Source organism: Panthera pardus, unplaced genomic scaffold (assembly GCF_024362965.1).
Source record: "Panthera pardus isolate Hobbes unplaced genomic scaffold, ASM2436296v1 HiC_scaffold_24, whole genome shotgun sequence".
Classification (NCBI taxonomy): domain Eukaryota; kingdom Metazoa; phylum Chordata; class Mammalia; order Carnivora; family Felidae; genus Panthera; species Panthera pardus.
Genome location: NW_026526810.1, coordinates 126,749,509 through 126,774,483, shown reverse-complemented (window position 1 = coordinate 126,774,483; position 24,975 = coordinate 126,749,509). Strand labels below are relative to the sequence as shown.

Genomic DNA, 24,975 nt, shown 5'->3' with positions numbered 1-24,975 from the left:
GCAACTGTAGAATCAAACAAGCATAAGTTGTTGAAGGCTAACCAAAGCATCGTGCTCGATAAAGAAGCACTCCCATTCAATCAGGAATGACATAAGGATGAATTCATCATAACTATCTTTGTTCTCAAGGTATTGGCCATTGCAATTAGGCTGAAGTAGAAATAAATGGTAAAAAACAAACATTTTGGTTTTTTTAATGTTCATTTATTTTGAGAGAGAGAGAGAGAGAGAGAGAGAGAATCCCAAGCAAACTCCACACTGTCAGCACAGAGCCTAAAGTGAGGCTTGAACTTACAAACTGTGAGATCATGACCTGAGCCAAAAGCAAGAGTTGGATGCTTAACTGACTGAGCCACCCAGGCTCCCCACAAGAAACATTTTAAAAGGAAAGAGATTAAACCAATATTTGCAGACCCTGGGATTCAACTGAAAGGCTAAATGGTGGGATGATTCAGTAAGGTCACCAAGACAAAAAGCATATAAATAGAAATTTATATATTCAAACAACAACCAGTTAGAAGTAACGATGGAAGAAATGATCCCACTGCATAGATTTGAAAAAGATAAAAAGAAAGGTATAGACTTAGCATGAAACATGAAGAATCTTTCTGAAAAAAATTGTAAGACACCATGGCAAGAACAACAGCAAAAAAAAGACATTTAGGTAGGACAATTTAATGTCTTCATAGTATTCTCCTTCAGTCAGTCCGACTGACATCAACAGGATATTTTGGTTTTTGGTTTTTGTTTGGACAAACTGATTCCAGAAATCACATGGACAAAGAAGTAACAATTACCAGGAAAATTTTGAAAGGAGAAAATTAATGAAAGGGTACTAACTATACTAAAAATAACATATTCTACAGTACTAATAAACTACTGGCACATGAATGAATCAGTAATTCAAAGGAACAGACTAGAAGACCCAGAAACAGACCTGAAGATACGCAGCAATTAAATGAAAGTCTCATTTCAAAACAGTGGAGAAGAAAGGGATTATTCAGTAAATTGTGTTGGGACAACTGAGTAGCCATCTGAAAAGAAAAAAAAAAAGTTGGATCTCTACTGCAGAGATTATACCAAAATGATTTCCAGATGAATCAAAGAAGTCACATTAAAAAAAATGAAACCATGAATTACCAGAAGATAAACAAGAAAATCCACTTATTTAACTACAGAAAGGAAGGAAGGAAGGAAGGAAGGAAGAGAAAGAAAGAAAGAAAGAAAGAAAGAAAGAAAGAAAGAAAAAAAGAAAGAAAGAAAGGAAAGAAAAAAGGGAAATCGCATAACCATAAAAAGAAGTCTAATGAGAAAGGACACAAGGTGGGGCTATTTTGTAATTTACCTCATCGACAAAGGGCTAATTCCCTTAACATATAAAATCATTAAGAAAAAAAATCAACAGTCCAGAAAAAAATGGGTAAAACCTAGGACAGTTAAGAAAAAAAAGGCAGAATTTAATATGAGAAGTGCGAATGCAGTGACAATACGATATTTTCCGCAGCATGACGGCGCTTGGTTGGTGAGGAGGTGGAGACACCGTGTTCGTGCTGGGCTGGAGCCTGTTTCCACAACAGCTGTGATGGGCAGTTGGGAGACAGCAAAGTTCTAGGAGCACTTTTCCTTTAACTCAGCAATTTCACTCTCAGAAATTTATCTCAGAGCTATATTCACATATGTGTGAAATGACATATGGACAGGAATATTCTTTTGTAAGTTTTTAAATTTATTTTGAGAGAGAGAGAGTATAAGCAGGGGAGGGGCAGGGAGAGAGAGAGAGAGAGAGAGAGAGAGAGAGAGAGAGAGAATCCCAAGCAGGCTCTGAGTCATCAGCACAGAGCCCAACACGGGGCTAGAACTCACGAATTGCAAGATCATAACCTGAATTGAAACCAAGAGTCAGACACTTAACTGACTGAGCCACCCAGGCACTCCAGGAATATTCTTTGTAACTGAAAAAAGATTGGAAATGAGCGACATGTCTATCAACGGTGGCTGTTTATATAAAGTATGGGACACGCGCACAATAGAGTAAGAGGCAGCCACTAGGAAAAAATGGGACAGCTACAAGGAAAGAGCTCCAAGATTTAATAGATATATTAAAAAGTAACACAGATAACAATGACCACAGGAATAAGAATCCAGGGAATCTGACTTTAGGGTTCCTAGTCTTTACTAATATATATTGTCCCCAGTGGGGAGGAGAATGTTTACTCTTTTTTTCAAAATTTCTTTTAATCTTTATTTATTTTTGAGAGAGACAGAGCTCGAGAGGGGAAGGGCCAGAGAGAGAGGGAGACACAGAATCCGAAGCAGGCTGCACAGAGCCCGATGTGGGGCTCGAACTCACAAACTGTGAGATCATGACCTGAGCTGAAGTCGGACGCTTAACTGACTGAGCCACCCAGGTGCCCCGAGAATGTTCACTCTTTAAAAGCTGCCCAAATGTTCACTTTCTTTTATTTGAAGACACACAAACATGTGGTAACAAAGTAGTACTGAAACACTGATGACAAAAAGGACAATCTCAGGCTCAGTCAGTTCTTGTCTTAGCCCTCCTTTCCAGGGGCATCATCTTTAACAGTGTGTGTGTCCTTCCAATGATTACCCCACACAGCCTTATAAAATATGCTAATCCTTCTATTTCTTGATTTGCCAAAGTATGCTTTGTCAGTGAGTTCAGTTTAAATGGTGGAACCAATAAATAGCATTTACTACGACTGTATCATAGTCCAACCAGAGAAGCAGAATGAGTAGGAGATTATATCTAGCTATCCAGCTATCCAGGTATCAATCTAGCTATCTACATATCTATGTGTAAATAGACATACATACCTATGTGTCCATACACACACACTAGTTTGTTTGCTGTTTTATGAAAGATAAGAGTAATGTGCCTATAATATCGGCAAGCTGTCTTCTGATCATACTTTATACTCCCTTCCTTCCTTCCTTCCTTCCTTCCTTCCTTCCTTCCTTCCTTCCTTCCTTTCCAGCAGGAGTCCTCTGTCATCCTTTTCCAGTCTAGACTGTGCACCTCCACGCTTGCTGCCCGCTCATCATCCCAGGACCTACCTTTCACTATTCTTCTGGATTACTCCAATTCTTTCTGGATCCCATGTCTTTTGTTTTGCTCGAGTACGTCTGCAAGCAACTTCTAAGAATGACACATGGGATATACATTTCTAAGTCCTCACTGTATCTGTTAGATACTGCATTAGAAATAGACTCGCCACATAATCAAAAAGGAATTTATTTGAAGGATAATTGGGTGCTCACAGACTCCAGGAGATTCAGCCTTAGAAAAAGATAAAGGTCAGGCAGGTCCAGGGAAGGTCACAGCAAAAAGTGCTCATCTATATTGCTTGCAACCTACCTCAAGAATGGACTCCTATTGTCAGTCTTGTTCTGCTCTGATTCCCAGTCCAGGAAAGGAGCACTTGTTTTTTCTGGTGCGTGGGTTACATGCTTGCCACTTGGCTATGAAAAGGTGAATCTTGATCAGTGGTGCCATTGGACTACACGGAGAGGTTAAGTCCCCAAAAGTGAAAAAACAAAAACTGTTATTAACAAAGAGTGGTGGAATAGATGTTGAACGAAATGTGTTCATTAAACTCTGCCTGAGTAAAATGTCTTTTTTTAAGTTTATTTATTTATTTACTTTGATAGAGAGAGAGAGAGAGCGAGCGAGCAGGGGAGAGGCAGAGAAAGAGGGAGACAGAGAATGCCAAGCAGGGTCCATGCTGTCAGCACAGAGCCCAATGGCAGGGCTCGAACTCACAAACTGTGAGATCATGACCTGAGCTGAAGCCAAGAGTCAGACTCTTGACCAACTGAACCACCCAGGGTCCCCAAGTAAAAATGTCTTGAAATGTCTTTATTCTGTTCTCATGCTTTCTTATGTGATGGGTTATAGAATTCTAGGTTGAAAAATCATTTATTTTTTCTGTAGGACCTTGAAGGCATTGTTCTGTTTCTTCTATCATCCAGTACTGTTGATAGGACTTATGTCAGCGTGATTCTTATCCTTTTAGTGGGAATTTCTCTCAAGGTTTTTAAATAAAAACTCCAATGGCCGACAAAAATCCAACTGCCTCTGGAGATGCTTTCTTGGGGCCATCTTGTTAAACCACCCAATTGTCAGGCGACTCTTTCTAAGGAAGCATAAACAGTTATTGGTGTCAAAGGATGCTGTGATCTTTGGATCTGAATTTCAACCAACCCTTCACATCTCTCTAAAAGGGCCCAGTAATAGAACAGAAGTCGATGAGAGACCAGCATGCACTCAGAGTCCAGATTCTTATCTAATGCAGATAAGTTCAAGTATGCCAGATTCTTTCCATGATGCGCTCACCAGGGATTGCCCCAACTGGATGGCAGGCGGCTGGCTGAGGACCACCTGAGTCTCCAGCCAGAGGCAGGCGTGAGCTAGGCTGGAGGGGAGCCAAGGGTGGGACGGGCTGGGGCAGGGAGGAGGAAGCAGGGGCTGCTCTCCAGAAGTTTATAAGCATCTTTATCCTTGTTCTGAAATTTCATCAACTGGGATCAGATACGAGCCTGATTTCATTTCTCACGTTGACATTTCAGTCTGTATACTTGTGTCTTTGTTTTGCTTTGAGAAGGTGTTGAATTTTCTTTGCCCATTGTCTATATTAATACTTTTTCTCCAATGATTTTACCATTTAAAAAAATTCCTCTTGTTCTCTTGATAGTTTTCATCCCTCTTCTCTATGACCCTGATGATAGTTGTGATCAAAACTGTTTTCCCTTGGACACCTTGAGACTTATCTTTATTTCTGAGATTATTTTGTCTTTTTCTTCCATTTCCTGAGTTTGGTCAACTCTGACTTCACATCTTCCTGGTTTTTTCTCTGTTTCTATTCTTGGTTATTTCAAACTTATTATTCAAGGTAATTTTTGTTTTAATGTGCAGATTCTTATTTTAACACTTTAATTCAGATTAGAGGGTTCTGTTAAAGTTTCCTCTCCTTTGTACTTCTTGTTTGTTGCTTTGGGCAGGGAGAATATTTTCTTTTTTTAATTTTTTTAACATTCATTTATTTTTGAGAGACAGAGAGACAGAGCATGAGTCAGGGAGGGGCAGAGAGAGGGAGACACAGAATCTGAAGCAGGCTCCAGGCTCTGAGCTGTCAGCACAGAGCCCAACGCGGGGCTCGAACTCACAAACTGCGAAATGGTGACCTGAGCTGCAGTCGAATGCTTAACCGACTGAGCCCCGCAGGCGTCCCTGAGAATATTTTCATCTGCTGAAATGTTTCACTTCTCATGATCTGTCTTCTAATAGCTTTGTCTGATGTTCCCGCCACTTTGTGTTCATTTTCAAACATATTTTATCTGGACAAGCCTCAAGGAGGGGGCGGAAGTTGACTGTCTAGCTAGGTTTCTGAATTCAAAAGCACCTTCTGTTGCTTTAGTGAAGTTCGTTTGCGAAGTAGATGCAAACTTTTTGAGGTAGAGTCAGTGTGTTTTCCAATTTTGTGGTTCTCGTCTATCTCTGTAAGACCTTCAATTTCTACGGCTTTCTTTTTTCTCTTCACCATCTAACATCTGTGAGATTCCTCCACCTTCCACGGCATCTTACCTCTTCTTCAGAATGCTGCTCTCCTAAAGCTGCATGAGAACTTTCAAGCCAGTGCTCTAACCTGCCAGTTCTCAAAGCTGGTCTTTGTATGTCCTCTCTTAGGTGGGGGATTCCACAAGAGAGATTCTCTGTCTTCCACCTCTGCAAACTCTTGCTGTTCTCTCTTCTTTTCTTTACAGTCTCTCCCTGACCTATATGTGACATAGACTCTGGAGTCGGTTCTTCTGGTTCTAGAAATTGCTTTCTCTACTTATATGCAAATTGAAAGTGTTATTAATCTCTGTTTCCTAGTTGCTCTAGGATTGTTTTATTGATTCCTCTTATTTGTGTGACTTTTAGGGAGAATATATGGGGAAATTCAACTGTAAGTAGCCACCATTTACCTTCCATAATGTTTTGTACCTATCAGTTTGTTCATTTGTTTGTTTTGTACAGGTTTTATTTTTACGTAATCTCTACACCTAACATGGGGCTTGAATTTCCAACCCCAAGATCCAGAGTCACATGGTCTACTGACTGAGCCAGCCAGGTGCCCCTTCATTTATTTTTAAGAAGTCTCCCCTAGCCCCCAGATTATGGTTTAAACATACCATTTCTCAGTAAAAGGAATCACAATTCCATACAGAAATGACTGATTGCCTGCCTGGGACAGGAAATGTATAAGGTGAGCCTGGAATATCTTGTCCTATAAGGAAGGAAAGAAGGAAGGAAGCTATCAGAGATCACTAGAGTCATTTCAAGAAGACCAGAGCCAACTTTCAGACAACACCTGCCCAAAATTGCACACTTTCAGCAACAATGAGGATAATAACTAATGGATAGAAACACTCAAATATTTAAATAGAAACCTATTGGGGTGCCTGGGTGGCTCAGTCAGTTGAGTGTCCAACTTTGGCTCACTCAGGTCATGATCTCACAGTTAGTGGGTTTGAGCCCCATGTCAGGCTCTGTGCTGACAGGCCAGAGCCTGGAGCCTGCTTCGGATTCTGTGTCTCCCTCTTTCTCTGCCCCTCCCCTGCTTGTACTCTGTGTGTCTCTTTCTCTCTCAAAAAATAAACATTAAGAATTTTTTTAATCTAAAAAATAAATAGAAACCTATGAGTTCATAACGATACTAAAAAACAAACCTTACTGATTGCTTCTATGAGGATTCTAGAGAATCAAGTCGCTATTTTCAAACTGGTAAGTGAAAGAACGAAGCATTTATTTTGCCTTTACTTAGGAACTATACTCTGAGTCACCAGATAACTGTTGAAGGAAAGTTGATCTTTATAAACGTATTCAAGCAAATAAATGAAGAATAAATGATAAAATATCACCATATTGCAGCCTCTAATGAATTTAACAGGTGTAGGAAAGAAACGACAGCTGCTATGTCATGAAAAGAGAGACAACCAGACTTTATGTGCCTCCCATTGAAAGTATCCAAAAACACCTATGAAGTGTTCCTGCCGAAAAAATTAAACCTGAATCTGACCAAGCCTCTAAATCAACTTAACAATTTACAGGACAAATGAGATAGACTTAATGGTAGAAAAAGATACCATGGTGATGCCATCAGCAAAATCCAGACTGTGAGAGACACATTAGCAGTAGCGAGTTCTTCAACTAATAAGTTGCAAGGAGAAAGAGAAAAAAATGATAGGGGAGAGGTAGGGAAGTTACCTGTAGATTAAAAAACTTCAAGGATAATGGCTAAAATGAACAACTCAGGAAACAACAGATGTTGGTGAGGATGCAGAGAAAGGGGAATCCTCTTACACTGTTGGTGGGAATGCAATCTGGTGCAGCCAGTCTGGAAAACAGTATGGAAGTTCCTCCAAAAGTTAAAAATACAACTATCCTATGATCCAGCAATTGCACTACTAAGTGTTTATCCAAAGCATACAAAAATACTGATTTGAAGGGACACATTCCCTGATGTTTATAAGCAACATTATCAACAATAGCCAAATTATGGAAAGAGCCCAAATGTTCATGGACTGATGAATAGATAAAGAAGATAGATATAGATATATACACGCACACATGATGGAATATTGCTCAGCCATAAAAAATAGTGAAATCTTGCCATTTGCAGTGACGTCAATGGACTAGACAGTATTATGCTAAGTGAAATAAGTCAGAGAAAGACAAATACCATACGATTTCACTCAATGTGGATTTTAAGAAACAAAACAGATGAATATGGTGGGGGGGAGGTGGAAAGAGAGAGGCAAACCAGAAAACAGACTCTTAACTCTACAGAACAAACCGAGGGTTGCTGGTGGAAGGCAGGTGGGTGGGAAGATGGGTTAAATGGGTGATGGGTACTAAGGTGGGCACTTGAGATGAGCATTGAGTATTGTCTGGAAGCGATGAATCATAAATTCTCCTGTAGCTAAGATTGCGCTGTATGTTAACCAACTGGAATTCAAATAAGAACTTGAAAACGGAAAAAAAAACTTCAAAGCTATATCAATTAATTGCAAAGTATGAACCTCATTGGATTTTTATTCATACAAAGTATAACCCATTTTAAGCACGAGACAGATGGGAAATAGGTACTATCACTGGATAGACATTCCAGGACTCATCCTTAGCTTTAGGCATGAAATGGTATCATGGCTTTAATTAAAAAGTAATTTTCCCTAAGGAATATATACTGAACTATATATGGATGTTTAAGATACCTTCAGGATAATCCTGGAGAAGAAAAATAATGGGTAGGTGTATCGATGAAACAGGACTAAAACTAGGTGATGGATGCAAAGAGGCTAATAATACCATTCTTCCTGCCTTTTCTAATGTTTGAAATACCCCATAATAAAACATTTTTTAAAACTGGGAGAGAACTGTTAATCTGGGGTGATCAAAATGCCCTTGTTATTTTATTCTTTGAACTTTCTGAGTCTTTAGAAGTTTTCTTATATAGAAAGTATAAGCAAAGTATGTCTCTGATTGGAATGGACTTTGAAACCATGAAGCAATGGAAATGACCAGAAAGGAAAATACAGATAAATTCGATTGCATCACATTTGAATTACTGTCCATCCAAGCTCATCATAAACAAAATTGTGACAAATTGGGTTTAATATTCACAGTAAATATTGCAAGGGACTCTTTTACCATTTCACAAGCAAAACACTAAAATTCCAGTAGCCAGTAGGACATGGTCAAGAAGTCTTCTAATTTATAGAAGAAAAAATGGCTAATAAGCATATTGTAAATTTTCAGCTGCACCAATACTAAAACAAGAAAAACGGTGAGATACTTTTTTTGGCTTATTATAGACTGTATCTCATTCTCAGGGCTGCATTTTCTGGAAAGCAATTTGCCAACATGTATCAGGAGTCTTCAACATATTCATAGCCTAAGAAAACCTTTCAAATGTTGGGACAGATTTTTGTTTAAGACTGTTTATTACCACATTATTCATAACAGAAAAACACTGAAAGCAGCTGAATGTCTTACGTTTAAATAATTTGCGTGTAGTTACTTTAAATATGTAATTGTGAAAACTGCTGAAAAAACACTTGAATTATGCGAGAAAATAATCAGAATAACAATGACTGAAAGCTATATACAGAAGGATCCTACATGAAATGTATAAATGTGTAGGGAAAAGACTGACTAAATTTGTCAGAATGTTAGCAGTGGTTCTATCTGACCATTGGTTTATAGGTAAATTTCCCTATACCTGATTATATTTTTCAAGTTTTGCATTATGAGCACTTTTATAGTCAGAAAAAATCCCCTCGCCCCCCCCCCCCCAAAAAAAAGTCAAAGTCATTCATCTGTCTTTCAATTAGCCCCTTCCCTGGTTCTCAACCCTCCTAACTGGATATCCAGTTCCTGACTTGTGTTCCAGGGGGAAGAACATCTCTCATTGCACTGTTAACAGAGAAATGATCTGCCATGGGAGTTCTTTGTTCCTCATTTGCATCAAAGTTAATTCATCAGTAACTCTGACTGAAGCAGATCCTTGTCTTCTAGGGGAAGGAAAACACTACTCAAATTGGGAGGAAGCATCACATGGGGGCAAATGAAGAAGGGAAACAAAGGTGTTGCTGGGGGAAAAGAGGGCCATGTCACCTGCTGCTTCATAATTTTCTTGAGAGCCCTCAGTGTGCGCCTTCAACACTGCTCAGGCATTCCTATTTTGATGCAGTGTGGGCAAGCAGCAACCACAGTGTTGCCACAGAGACTGAAAATACAAAACCCTCGTCACCTTCCGTAGTCAGAAACCAGCAGCAAAAAGGAGTCCCAGGTTTCTGATAACTAACTTCTTGTTACAGAAGAAACGTTTTGTTGAGTTCTCCTCATTATTTCAGATTGAGGAGTAACTTTCTTCTTTAGGTCAGTGGGAAAGTTAAGAGAAAGGTGTTTCTTACACAGGCTCTTCCAGGAATAGATTAAACTAGCGGGTTCTACCTGGCCATGGAAAAGGATGTCTGAAGGAGAGCATGAGTGTAAAACAGGTTTTATTATCCTTACTAAAAAAATGGCTAGTCCCGGTGACCATTCATGACTTGTCAGGATACTTAGTAAATCAGAGAGGTTCAGTCTGGGCTCAGTAGCCAAAGGCACCCTAAGTGGATATAATCAGCAAGACCAAGGCCATTCACAGAACCATGAGTCTGGAGAACAGCTTGGTATCTCACTTGGTTTTGCTGATTCCCAGGCATACACAGCTCATTCCCATCTTTGTGCTTTGTGTATTTATTTATCTTGTTTACCCCATCAACAAGGTTGTCTCTCCTCTTCTAAAAGTCCCGATATTTCTTTAAGACATAATTATGAAGCTCTCTTTGACAGATTTTCTTCTCTTAAACCTCACTGTATGTAGTTAGCATTTCCTTTTAGCATTCATGCTTTTGCCCAGGCACTCAGTAGTCCCACGATGATTTGCGGACTTTGAGAATGGTCATTTGTAGGTTTCTGAACCTTCCTGGATGGAACATGGTAGGTTTGGTGAAACTCCCCCTCTTAAAATTTTTAAAGAAGATCACCTTTGGTTCTCTGAAAGAGGCAGTTAATTGGAAATTCTAACTGCCTAGCCTTTAGATTTTCCAAGCCCACTTCTGTACTTGGTAGCAGCTGATTGGCTGTTACTAAAGTTAAGTGGACCATTAAACCAGTAAACTGAAAATTTGGACCCGAGTCTTCTTTCTGAGCCTGAATGGAAGAAAGCTTGGGAAAACACAACAAAGAAAGGGGCAAGTGATCAGGCATCTACTCTTAGGAAGCAGTCACGGTAAGAAATAGTAAAATGAGAGCCCTACTATTGTTCACACTGATAACGTAATCACTCTTCTATAACGGAGTGACTTAAAAGGAATCAGATGGTGGGAAATGCAACTTCATTCTTTAGGACAATTCCCAGCGTTTATTTGGCGCCAGAGAATAGAAAATACCCAGCTTTGTGACTCACATCTGACCATTAGATAAAGCTCATAATAGTTAGACGGGATTGAAAACTGGAGGTAATTTAACGGCTGAAAGAGTGAGTCAGGAGTGGGATGAAGACAAAGAAATTGCTTCCGGACGTCAAGACACGGATTCAGAGCTGGTGTTTATCCATGGTGTAGCCTGGGTAAAGCAGCTGCTGAAAGCCTGAAGTGCATCATTCATTCAGTTCTCACAACAACCCTGCGAAGTGGCTGTTATACCTGGTTTACTGAATTGAAGGAGTGAAGTAGCTTTCCAAAGATCAGACATCCCAAACGGGCAGAGCCGATCTGAAGTCAACGTCAGTGCTTTTTCTGTAGCCGTAAGATGGTGGTCGAGAGGAGGTAGGACTACATTGAAGAAAGTTGTAATGCTGAAGAAGGAGGAAAGGAGACTAATGAACGTATGGAGCAGAATCTCGGTGGGCACATGTAGCAGTTTCAGTAAGAGGTCAGATCTAATCATGTACTTAATAGCTTTCTGTTTTTAAATTCTCGTTTTGTGGCGTCTCTGTGTGCTGACTAAATCTTTTGAATCAGGAGGTCTTGGTTCTATGCCCAACATGTTACTAGCTAGTAATGGGCTTTAGACATGTAACTTCGTGTCTCATATATTAACTCTAAAATACATTCCATCTCTAAGTGTAAAAAAGAATAAATATGGGCTGAATTACTAGCACAAGGGAACATGCAGCCACTAGCAAAGTCACAGAGGGCCCAGAGGTCCTTCCTCAGCTGTCTCTCTCTTCAGTTATGCTCTCTTGGCTTTCCTTTCCTTAATGAAAGCACTTAAAAGCCTTTCAAAGTAGGTTTTTAGTTCTTTGGTCAAAGATAGATACAACCAAATCCACTCAAATGAAATTAGAGAACTTTTTATATTTATTTGAGAGAACTGAACTGGGACAAGTCTGAGGATAACGTAATAACAGCATCTGTCTGGAGCCCCGGGGCATAATAGATTTCAGTCAGTTTTTTAAGGAGGAGAAGAACTAATGGGTTCTGGTACTGGTGTTATGTCATTTAATGTGAATATTGAGCAAAATAATACAAGATTTTCCTGGCAAAGGCACTATTTTCTTTTTCTTTCTTTTTTTTTTTTTTTGTTTATTTTTTTTGAGAGAGCAAGAGAGAGAGAGAGAGAGAGAGAGAGAGCGGGAGGGGCAGAGGGAGAGGGAGAGGGAGAATCCCAAGCAATCTCCATGCTGTCAGTGTAGAGGCTGACACGGGGCTCAAACCCACGAACTGTGAGATCATGATCTGAGCCGAAACCAAGAGTGAGCCGCTGAAATGATGGAGCCGCCCAGGTGACCCTAAGGCACTATTTTCAAAGTGACTGTGATGACTTCTCCATTTAATGTTAAATTCATTCCTACACCACAAATATAATGGCACATAGCACCATGCTGATACAGTTTCACCATGCTGAATAACTTTTCAGGGTTGTGTGAATTAGGCAACTGACTGTCCTAGATGCACTACATGATTAAAAAAAAATAATGTTCATAAGGAGTCAATATGTAGTTTAAGAGACAATCGGTGTGTGTCTTATATAAATGGTACATCTGTGGTTTTTAATCTGTGCTGCACTTCAAAACTGTGATCTACTGTTTTTGAATGCAACCTTGAGCTCCACCTCTGCAGGGTTTCTTCTGTGATTAAATTGATTACGGGGCGCCTGGGTGGTTCAGTTGGTTAAGTGTCTGACTTTGGCTCAGGTCATGATCTCACAGTCCGTGAGTTTGAGCCCCACATCGGGCTCTATGGTGACAGCTCAGAGCCTGGAGCTTGCTTCGGATTCTGTGTCTCCCTCTCTCTCTCTCTGCCCCTCCCCTGCTTGCTCTGTCTGTCTCAAAAATAAATGAATATTTAAAATTTTTAAAAAAGATTACAATTGTAAGCAAATTCAGAGCAACTGACTATCTGAAAAGATTTTCTTTGGCTGGAGGTGAGCTGCACTAAAACTTAACAACAAAATGTTTCTGGACAAAGAGAGTGAGAGAAGAGAAACAGAAGGACACTAATTCATCTGTTTTGTGTCAGTTTGTGAAAACAAGTTGTTTTCTCAGATGACCAAAAAAAAAAAAAAAAAAAAAACCACTTAAAAAAACCCACAGTTCTCCCCAACCATGTGATAAAGATGATGAATTTAAAAATCCGATGAATGTTTGAATGTTATATTGTTGATTAAATGTATTGAATCAAGCAAACCAATTTTAAGGGAGGAAAAACATCAGTGAAATTTAATTTACTCAGCAGATGTCAGGAACCACACAGGATCTGGATTATGCTTTACCTGCGTCTGGCAAGTCAATCTGTTACTGTTTCTTGGATGCTGGCAAAAGACACAAGACTCCTAGGTCAGAGACAAAGGACTTCATCACTAACAGCAAAAGCAGTAGCCAGAGTGTCAGCATGATGTTCACTCCCAGTCTCCATGCCCCCCAAATCCCATGGAGTAGATATCCATCATGGAAGCTTCATTAGCATACTAAGGCTACAGTAACAAAATGCCACAGACTAGTTGGCTTAAACAATAGAAGTGACTCACACTTCTGAAGGCTTAATGTCTAAGTTCAAGGTGTTAGCTGGGTTGGTTCCTTCTGAGGGCCAAGAAGGAAGGATCTGTTCCAGGCTCCTCTCCTTGGTCATCTTTTCCCTGGGTCTTCACATCATCTTCCCTTTGTGCATATCTGTGTCCAAATTTCCTCTTATAAGGACACTAGTCACACTGGATCAGGGCCCACCCTAATGATTTCACTTTAACTTAATCACTCTTGAATAAAGACCCTATCTCCAGCCACAACTGCATTCTGAAGCCCTGGGGGTTAGGGCTTCAACATATAAGTTTTTAGGGGACACATTTCAGCCCGTCAACAGATGCTTGCTTACACACATAGCGGGGTGTATTACAGGAGGAGAACACCGAGCCTGGGAGATTCACCATGGAAACAAGCCTGCTCTTGCCCAAGGGGGATGTTACCTTGTTCCTCAAGGATTCTTGCCACAAACACGACTCTGAGAAAAGGCCTGGGTAAAGAGGGGCCAGGGCTTTGCGGTGTTGGCACACGGGGGCGGGGGGACATACAGGGATGCTCAGGGCTCGTGTGCATTCTCTCTCTCAAGAGCAGTGCAGTCAAAATACCAGATAAGGTACAGCTCTGCCTTCTCAGAGTCTTTATCAAGTCAGGCTCTGTTTTATACAGCTGTAGAATTGATCACACCTCTCCAACAGTTATCTACATTGAAGAAAAACCAGAGCCCCAGCTCTTTAGTTTGTGGTAATTATAAACATCTTTAATACCAACAAGGAAGTAAATGTAGAGCTTAGTCAACTGTTAACATTGTTTTGTCACATAAAGGGAAATATTCTTAACTTAAAAGGAATAGATGATTTCTTTACTATGTAGTTGTTTATAGAAAAAGGAACTAAAAAGTACGTTCAGAGCAACTGAATAGAAATAATTCTCATTTCTTTCGATAGATGGAATTGCCACTTTTATATATTATAATTTTACTTCTGACCATATTTGACCTTTCATCAGGAATAATATATAATAAAGGTAAGTTTCAGACTCTCTTACTCTCTATTTTCTCGTAGGAGTTTTCCTTTCCATCCCTTCCTCGTTAACAGTTAAAATAGTTTCTTGGTACTTCTCTTTGCCTTACCTCTCAGTTTTTTTTCAGGTATTATTTGTTGTACTCTTGTCTAGCGATTTCTAATAATGTTGTGAATCTATTGTTATTAAGTTGTGTACATAGAGACCTTTATTATAGTGTTTCATCATTTATAAGTCATAGAATATTAAAGTTTGAGGAGCACTTTATTTTTTTAATTAAAAAAAAATTTTTTTAACGTTTATTTTTGAGACAGAGAGAGACAGAGCATGAACGGGGGAGGGGCAGAGAGAGAAGGAGACACAGAATCGGAAGCAGGCTCCAGGCTCTGAGCCGTCATCCCAGAGCCCAACACGGGGCTCGAACTCACGGACGGCAAGATCGTGACCTGAGCTGAAGTCGGACCCTTAACCGACTGACCTACCCAGGCGCCCCTATTTTTTTAATTAAAAACATTTTTTTAAGTTTATTTATTTATTGTGAGAGAGAGAGAGAGAGAGAGAGAGAGAGAACGAGCAGGGGAGGGACAGAGAGAAAGAGAGAATCCCAAGCAGGCTCTGCACTAACAGTGTGTAGCCTGATGCAGGGCTTGAACTCATGAACCGGTGAGATGACCTGAGCCAAGATAAGAGTCGGACGCTTAACCAACTGAGCTATCCAGGCGCCCCTAAGGAGCATTTTATATTTGAAAAATTGTTCATTATTTAAATAGATTTTTTTCATTCTTCCTACATGAATGGTTACCTGTGGTATGAATTATAAACTGCATCATAAAGCGAACAGATTGAGACTGAAGATTATTTTCTGAAACTAATACATGGATTAAATCACTCAATAGGACTTTTATGGTGGAAATGCTTTGTAAAAGGAATGAAACAATCCACCTCCACTTGTGCAGATTGTTTAGATTCTCTAACATTTTGGACTGGATCTGCTAGAACGTAGTAGATGCTTGATTCAAAAAAAAAAAAAAAAAAAATTGTTGACCAAACAATGAAGAGGGGGATTCAGTCTGTCTTCTGTTCACAGGTTTGTTGCAGAATTGCTTGAGTTCTAGGATGACCCAGTACCAGTTCCTAGGTTCTTCTGAAGAATATGTAACACACATGTGGGTATACTCTAAGACTGGAGAGTCACAGGCCAACTTATAAGATTTCAGAGAAGGGAGAGTTGACTTCCACCTGAGTCGGGGGTGGTCAGGGAAGGCTTTGAACAAAAGAGAGAAATCAATCCAGGCCCCCAAAATGAGTAATCTCTATCTATGCATGCATGGGGAAGAGTATTTTACAAAGACAACATCAGGGTAAGTGATGGTAAAGTCATGGAGGTAGGTAATCATATAATGTGAGGGGAGAAGTGTGTAGTTTTGTTTGGCTGGAATGAAGGGTTAGAAAAAGTAAAATACTTTGGAAAGGTAGGAAACCGGCTCATGTCAACGAGATACTGGAATGCCAAGCTGGGATTTGGGGCTTTAGTCTAAACTCCTTGTGATGGAGGTTGTCAGAATGGATAAAAACACATGATCCAACTCTGCTGTCTACAAGAGATTCACTTTATTATTATTTTTTTCAATATATGAAATTTATTGTCAAATTGGTTTCCATACAACATCCAGTGCTCATCCCAACAGGTGCCCTCCTCGATACCCATCACCCACCCTGCCCTCCCCCCCACCCCCCATCAACCCTCAATTTGTTCTCAGTTTTTAAGAGTCTCTTATGCTTTGGCTCTCTCCCACTCTAACCTCTTTTTTTTTTTTCCTTCCCCTCCTCCATGGGTTTCTGTTAAGTTTCTCAGGATCCACATAAGAGTGAAAACATACGGTATCTGTCTTTCAAAGAGATTCACTTTAGATCAAGATAAGGAGAAGGGATCTTCCTCCCACCCCTGCCCTTTTGGGGGAGGAGTCACCTATCTGTGGCTCTCTATTAAAATACAAATTCTGCCTTCTGTCCCTTTTCTGTGCTCCCCAAAGACTTGAAGAGTCAAGAACTATTTAATATTTACATGGCAGATTTTCCAGCTTTGTTCTATTGTTGATCTTTACTTTTGTACCATTGTGGCTGGAAAATATACTTGGTATGATTTCAGTCTTACTAGATTTGTAGTATGTGTGATGTCTCTTTTAGTGTGATTTAACCAGGGGATTCTTCTGTGTGTACTTGGGGATAATGTGTATTCTATTTTTCTTGGATTGAATGTTATATATAATACTGTGTTATATATATATATATATATATATATATATATAACACAGTGTTATATATATATATTATATATATATATATAATACTGTGTTATATATATATAACATATATATAACATATGTGCATGTGTATATATATATTATATATTCTGAAGAGTGCTTCAAGTTATATATATATTCATGTGTGTGTGTGTACATATATGTTTTTTTATGTATTCTGAAGAATGCTTCAAGTAAAAAGTGTTCTTGTTGATTTTGCATCTGGATAATGAAATTTGTTGAAAATTTTAAAAATTAAAAAAAAAAAACCAACCCTGGTTTTTGGCCACTTCTGAATTTAAAATATACAACTATAATTCTTACCCCCTTAAAATTATTTTGTCAGTTTAAAAAATATGATTCTTTTCATGGAAATCCTTCTATCAGCGACCTAAAGTATGTGTATTCTTGTTGTTATTTAGGTGATATAGAGAAACGCTTTGCTTGTGCCAGTGAAGGGATCCCCCCAAAGAACGAAATAATCAAGCTGTACCTTTCTTCCAATGACTTGGTAAGATCCATTAATAATATGTGACAACCTCTCACATTCTTTTTAGCTCCACGTGTAAAACCACTAACACTGTACTTTTTCAAATACCTTCTACTATGTTCAGACTTGGGGAGGTAAAATTCTACGTAAATAATAATCTTTTCTATTCCATTCCATTTGTATCAAGTGAAATATTGCATTTAGCCATTGAACATCCTGGGTTGTTTTTTCTTTTTCTTTTTTTTAAGATACCTTCTCCTTCCCTTTTTATTTTATTTTTTTAAGTTTATTTTGAGAGAGAGAGAGAGAGAGACATTCTCAAGCAGACTCTGCACCATTGGCACAGAGCCCAACTCGGGACTTGAACTCATGAACTGTTAGATCACAAGCTGACCCAAAATCAAAAGCTGGATGCTTAGCTGACTGAATGGCTCCCTCCTTCCCTTTTTAAAAGGTGGGCTGTAATGATTTTTATTTTTTATAGATCTGATTTGTTCTTTTGAAGTTTGACAGATACAGCCTGTTAGAGAAATTTACTTCACGTGACCTAGAGAAAGAATCTTTCTCTTTTAGAACAAGTACCACATTGCAGATGTCATTTGGGGTAAGGGATCACTTGATTTCTTCATTTCATATAATGGCATTTAAACACACACACACATCAAAATAAGATAGCCATGCAGCAAATGCTAACAAAAACCTAAGTTAAGAAAAAATGTACAGATTGTTTGAAAGTCTATGATAAATATAACACCCCACAAGGACAAATACATTTTTCCCAAAGTCTTTTTTGACTTAGTTCCCAGTTCTTTCCTGATATGCCAGACATGTATTTAAGTCTTTTATTCACAACTGTTGCGAAGGGCATGCCCCTTGAGTCAAAAATGCCTTTCCTCTTTGTGATTACTTATGGGGCAAAAAATGGATGTTAGAGGAAGAAAAACCTTCAGAGCTGGGGTCAAATCTTGGAGTTATACACAGACATACATGGTCTGTCATGCCCTGGAGCAGGTTACCTAACCCCTCTAATCCCTAGTTTTGTCCTCTTAAAAAGGAACTTAATTATCACCTACTTTTTAGAGAGTTGTCATATAGTAGTTCTAGAATATATTAGTAGAAGTAAAACCTAACATTTATAAAATGTTTGTATGTGTCAGGCATTTTTCAAAGCGTGTTATGTTCATTACGACCTTTAATCTTCTGTAAGATGAGTACTGAAGATAAGTAGAGGAGTACTGGACCTACCCTCTTAGGTTCTGTACCTGGGGCCTGTAAAATAAATGGACAAAAGACAGATTAACAGGAGAAAAACCCAGACTTTACTGACACATGCAGTATGTATAGCCACAGGAGAACTCAGTGGTGAGTAATTCAAAAGGGTGGTTAGAATTTGGGGCTTATATGCCATCTTAACAAAGGGCAATAACTTGTAAATCAGTGACAAGACAGGGAAAAGGTGTTTGTCTTCATCTGTCTTCCAATCTCCATTAGAACCTAAGTTCCTTGAGAGCAGGGCTTTTTGTCTGTTTTGAGCAGTTCTGCTTCCCCAGCCCCTACAACACTGCCTGATCTGTGGTAAGAGCTCAGAAAACGTTTTTGGGATGAATATGTTTCCCTATTTTGTAGATAGGGAAACTGAAACTCAGGCAACTTGCCCAAAGTGGTCTTAACTATTAGGAGAACTAAATGAGGTGAAGTTGTTAGCATCTATCTTGTGTTGGTTTTCATTTGTGATTGCTGCATTTTCTTTTTTTTTTTATGTTATTTTACTTATTTTTGAGAGAGAGAGAGCAGGGGAGGGGCAGAGAGAAAGGGGGACAATAGGATCCGAAGTGGGCTCCATGCTGACAGCAGAGAGCCTGATGCGGGGCTCGAACTCACAAACTGTGAGATCATGGCCTGAGCTGAAGTCAGATGCTTAACTGACTGAGCCACCCAGTGCCCCAGTTGCTGCATTTTCATACACCTTCTCAAAACTGAGAAACAGCAATAAAAATACACTAAAATGAGTTTTCCTTTATACATTTGCTCCTTGTAAAATTTAAGCACAAAATAATGATTTTAATAAAACAGGGATTTCTACATGTGATGGGCATGTGGCTTTGATTCTATATTTATTAAATGTAATAACTTTATGTCCATTCTTTTTACAGAAAAGATTACCATATGGTTGAGGTTTCAACCTATTATGACACTAGTATGATAGGTTACTAAGTTCTAGAAGTGTGCTTTTTCAAAATAGATTTTTTTTTCCTGGTTAGAGACGAAAATTACTACAGATAGATGTCTTTAGCAGCATAGACGATTCATAGATTACCTCTCCTTTTTAAATTAATGTAAGAGATGCTTCTCGCCATCAAATTGTCATTACTTTCCACCCCTTCTCTTTCCTACAGAAAATCCAGTGTTTTTTACTATCTGAAAGTGGGCATACTTCGCAGGAATTTCTAGGTGTGTTCACATCAGGAGGACTCGCTCCCAGCTTGGAAATTATAAATAGTACATATACAGGCATCTTCCACTTTAACTTAACTTTGGTAATGACACTTTATTTTATTCTTTATATTATTAATGAGAAGCATACTCTCTCTTGTAGGATGTGTTTTTTTAAATAGCTAGCCCATAAGATCACATTTATATATGTTTTAAACCTAACAGTACAGTGTTACATGTTTTGCTTTAAACAATTTTTAAGAAATTAAAGAAAAAATACATTTTTTTTTTTTACTATTTACCTATGTATTAATGATTTCCACCACTCTTCATTTTTTTTGCAGAGATATAAGTTTGGGCTATTTTTTCAGCCCAAAGAATTATTATCATTTCTTTTCTTTAATATTTTATTTTATTTTATTAATTTTTTCAGAGAAAATGGTTTATTCCTTGTCTCATTCAAAATATTCATGCCAGCACTTTCCTTTGGGTAGCAAATAAATTTGTAAATTCTGGACATCCCTTCCCACATCATTACAAATATATTTGAAGTGTTTATTTATTTTTTTAATTTTTTAAAATTTAAATCCAAGTTAGTTAACATATAGTGTAATGATGATTTCAGGAATAGAATTTAGTGATTCATCACTTACATATAACATCCAGTTCTCCTCCCAACAAGTGCCCTTCTTTTTTTTTTATTAAATTTTTTTTAATGTTTATTTATTTTTTTTTTTTTTTGAGAGAGAGAAAGAGTACGAGCAGGGGAGGGGCAGAGAGAGAGGGAGACACAGAATCCGAAGCAGGTTTCAGGCCCTGAGCTGTCAGGACAGAGCCTGAGGTGGGGCTCAAGCTCGCGAACTGTGACATCATGACCTGAGCTGAAGTCGGATGCTCAACTGACTGAGCCACCCAGGCATCCCATAAAAAGTGCCCTCCCTAATTCCCATCACCCATTTAGCCCCTCCCTGCACCCAACACCCCACCAGCAACCCTCAGTTTGTTCTCTGTAATTAAGAGTCTCTTATGGTTTGTCTCCCTCTCTGTTTTTATCTTATTTTTGCTTCCCTTCTTCTATATTCATCTATTTTGTTTCTTAAATTCCACATATGAGTGAAATCATATGATAGCTGTCTTTCTCTGACTGATTTATTTTGCCTAGCATAACACATTCTAGTTGCATCCATATTATTGCAAATGGCAAGATTTCATTCTTTTTTTATCGCCAAGTAATATTCCATCGGGTCTGTATACAACATCTTCTTTACCCATTCATCAGTCATGGGCATTTGGGCTCTTTCCATAATTTGGCTATTGTCAATTGTGCTGCTATAAACATTGGGGTGCACGTGCCCCTTTGAATCAGCATTTTGTTGCCTTTGGATAAATACCTAGTAGTGCAATTGCTGGGTCCTAGGGTAGTGGCTGCACCAGTTTGCATTCCCACCAGCCGTGCAAAAGGGTTCTCCTTCTCTGCATCCTTGCCAATATCTGTTGTTTCCTGAGTTGTTAATTTTAGCCACTCTGACCGGCATGAGGTGGTATCTCATTGTGGTTTTGATTTGTGTTTCCCTGATGATGAGTGATGTGTGTGTTAGCCATCTGGATGTCTTCTTTGCAAAAGTGTCTATTCATGTCTTCTGCTTGTCTCTTCACTAGATTATTTGCTTTTGGGGGAGTTGAGGTATCATTTCTTACAGTACAGGTCTATGGGCAGTGAATTCTCCGGGAGTTTCATCCCCTTGAAAATGTCTTCATTCCCCCTCATTTTTTCGGGGATAACAACTTTGTTAAGATATAATTGCATACCATACAATTCACCTATTTAAAGTGCACAGTTAAATGGTGTGTAGTATATTCAGAGAGTGTGCAAAAATCACTACTGTCTAATTTTATAACATCTTCATCACCACAGAAGGACAGCCCATCCCTGTGAACTCCCCAGCACATCCTCTGCTCTTCAGATGCAGGTAACCACTAAACTACACCCATGTGTTGTAGATTCGCTTCTTCTGAACATCTCATGTAAATGAAATCATACAACATTTAGTTCTTTGTGACTGGCTTCTGTCAGTTAGTGTAACGTCTCCAAGCTTCATCCATGTGGTAGGATGTGTCCTACTTCATTTCTTTCTTAACTTAAATTCAAGTTAGTTAACAAACTGTAGTCTTGGCTTCAGGGTAGAACCTAGTGGTTCATCTCTTACATATGACGCCCAGTGCTCATCCAGAAAAGTGCCCTCCTTAATGCCCATCACCCATTTAACCCACCCCCTCACCCACCTCCCCTCCAGCAACCCTCAGTTTGTTCTCTGTATTTAAGAGTCTCTTATGGTTGTCCTCCCTCTCTGTTTTTATCTTATTTTTCCTTCCCTTTCCCTATGTTCCACTGTTGAGTTTCTCAAATTCCACATAGGAGTGACATCATATGATATTTATCTTTCTCTGACTGACTTATTTCGCTTAGCATAATACCCTCTAGTTCCATCCACGTTGTTGCAAATGGCAAGATCTCATTCTTTTTCATCGCCCAGTAGTATTCCGTTGTGTGTGTGTGTATGTATGTATGTATATATATATGTATATATGTATATGTATGTGTATGTGTATGTGTATATATGTATATGTATGTATATATACGTATATATATATATATACATATATATATATACGTATATATATGTATATATATACACACATATATATATACACATATATATACATATATATATATACGTATATATATGTATATATATACACACATATATATATACACATATATATACATATATATATATACACATATATATACCACATCTTCTTTATTTGTCCCCTATATGTAATGTGTCATTTTTCTCTGGATGCTTTTAAGATTTTCTCTTTGTATTGACTCTGATTGGGTTTCTATGGGCTTCTTGGATTATAAATTTACCAAATTTGTGAAGTCTTCAGCTACTATTTCTCTGAAAAAATATGTTCTGCTCCTTTGTCTGTTTTCTTCATGAGATTCTAATTATGTGCATTATCTCACGGATATCTAAGGCTCTGTTCATTTTTCTCTAATCATTTCCCCCCTTTTTCAGAATGGATAATTTTAACTGCTGTATCTCTAAGTTTACTGATTCTTTTTTTTATCATCTCCAATCTGCTCATCTACTAAATATTTTATTTCAGTTATTATACTTTGCAGCCTCATTATTTTCATCTGGTCTTATTGTTATATTTTTCACTCATGTGCTAGGATTCCCTATCCATTCTTTCACTAGGACATTTTCTTTAAGCCTATGTACATTAAAAAATTTTATGTTAGAGAGACAGCACTGGCAGGGGAGAGAGGCAGAGAGAGAGAAAAAGAGAAAGAGAGAGAGAGAGAATCTTAAGCAGGCTTTATGCTCAGTGCGTAGCATGACATGAGACTCGACCCCACACCCGGGGTCATGACCTGAGGCAAAATCAAGAGTTGGATGCTTAACTGACTTAGCCACTCAGGCACTTCTAGCCTATGTACATATTAGTAATAGCTGCTTTGAAGTCTTCATCTACTCTCTTGACTCACTCTGGGTCAGTTTGTCATCTAACTTTTTTTTTTTTTTTACCAGTTAGATGTTTCTGTTTCTTTTCATGTCTTGTTATTTTGGTTGAAACTGGACATTTAAGATAATAAGCTGTAGCAGCTCTGGATTCTGTTATGTTCTTATGAGAATTTTCTGGGCTCTTTTGTTGTTGTTATAGTGTAAAAGGTTCTTTCTTGTCTGGACACAAACTGTAAACTGTCTTAGCTATGGTTTCAGCAGCTGCTATCTTTGCTCAGGTTTTAAGCTTCCATGGCTGACTTTTTAAAAATGTTATTTAATGTTTATTTATTTTTGAGAGAGAGAGAGGAACAGAGTGTGAGCTAGGGAGGGGCAGAGAGAGAGGGAGACACAGAATCCGAAGCAGGCTCCAGGCTCTGAGCTGCCAGCACAGAGCCCCGACGTGGGGCTCGAACCCATGAACCGTGAGATCATGACCTGGGCCGAAGTTGGATGCTTAACTGACTAAGCCACCCAGATTCCCCAGGGCTGATTATTTTAACCAGGACTTCATGAGTCTCCTCTGCACTTGTCTTGCCCCAGGGCACAAGAAGAGTTTATATTTAACTCTTAGCTCACCACTCTTGCAGTTCCCTTGTTCATGGGATTTTCCTTTTCAATTCCCCAGTTCTCTTTTAACACCAAGTTCTGTCCTCTGACACATCAAGCCAGTAATGCCCCAGTTTTGTGCTACCTGAGCGTGGTTGCATGGTATTCCACTTTATGGCTATACTATTTTACATCCCTATTAAGATTTTAGTTATTTCCAATCTATACTATTACAAGTAATGCCAAAAAATATCCTTGGATATATTTTATTTCACACATATGTGAGTATAATGTAGGAGAATTCCTAACAGTGAAATTTCTGGGTAAAAGATATATGCATTAGATGCTCTTGTTTAATTTCATTTTTAAAGATAAGGTTGAATATGCTAAATAAGTGTGGCCATGAACATTGTAAAACACTGTGTTCTGATGTCTTCTTTATTCAAGTTCAGTGATCGACTTTACTGGTTGATTGAAATTCCCAGAGAAAACATTACGAAAAATACAGGTAAGAGTGATCTGAATTAATTCTTTTACTCATGGGTCTAGATTGCCAAATTTAGCAAATAAAAAATTATTTATTGTATTAAAAATTATTTGCTATTCCATATGATGTCTCATGTAGTATTTCAGACATACTTACTAAAAATTATTGTACTTTATCTAAAATTAAAATTTAACCTGGGTTCCTGTATTTTATCTGGCAATTCTATTATAGATAGATTGGTTTGACACACATAACATTTATATTGTTCTTCATTTAAATAAATTCATTTTCTAGAACTCAAAAACTATAGCATCAAGAAATTCATGTGCCAATAGGTTACCTTAAAATAGACTGCAATATGTAATGAATTATTCACTATGGAGTCTTCTATTAAATGTTACATGGCAGCATAAATAGCTTTATATCCTACTGCAAATACTCAGATGGAAAAGGAGGAAAGTAAAATATCAGGAGTTATAAGTATTGAGCTGGTGGACTGAGCTAGTAGATCTTGAGGCATGAGATACATTTAATGAGATAGATTAAAAATGAT

At 38.4% G+C, this 24,975-nt stretch overlaps 1 protein-coding gene across 3 annotated transcripts in view; it reads left to right on the top strand.

Annotated features, from left to right (window-relative positions):
* The first annotated feature begins 10,629 nt into the window (after positions 1–10,629).
* The window catches only part of CATSPERB (cation channel sperm associated auxiliary subunit beta), a 107,206-nt gene continuing 92,860 nt past the window's right edge, over positions 10,630–24,975 (top strand). Inside the window, exons 1-5 of one of the 3 annotated variants that reach the window (XM_053889706.1) lie at positions 10,630–10,838; positions 14,513–14,591; positions 17,314–17,402; positions 19,778–19,918; positions 24,383–24,443. In XM_053889706.1, coding sequence (XP_053745681.1) covers positions 14,513–14,591; positions 17,314–17,402; positions 19,778–19,918; positions 24,383–24,443 — 370 coding nt within the window. In that variant the 5' untranslated portion in view covers positions 10,630–10,838. Of the gene's footprint in view, positions 10,839–14,512; positions 14,592–17,313; positions 17,403–17,798; positions 17,986–19,777; positions 19,919–24,382; positions 24,444–24,975 lie in introns of those variants that run through there. The other 2 variants (XM_019462055.2, XM_053889705.1) reach the window with 2 other exon arrangements.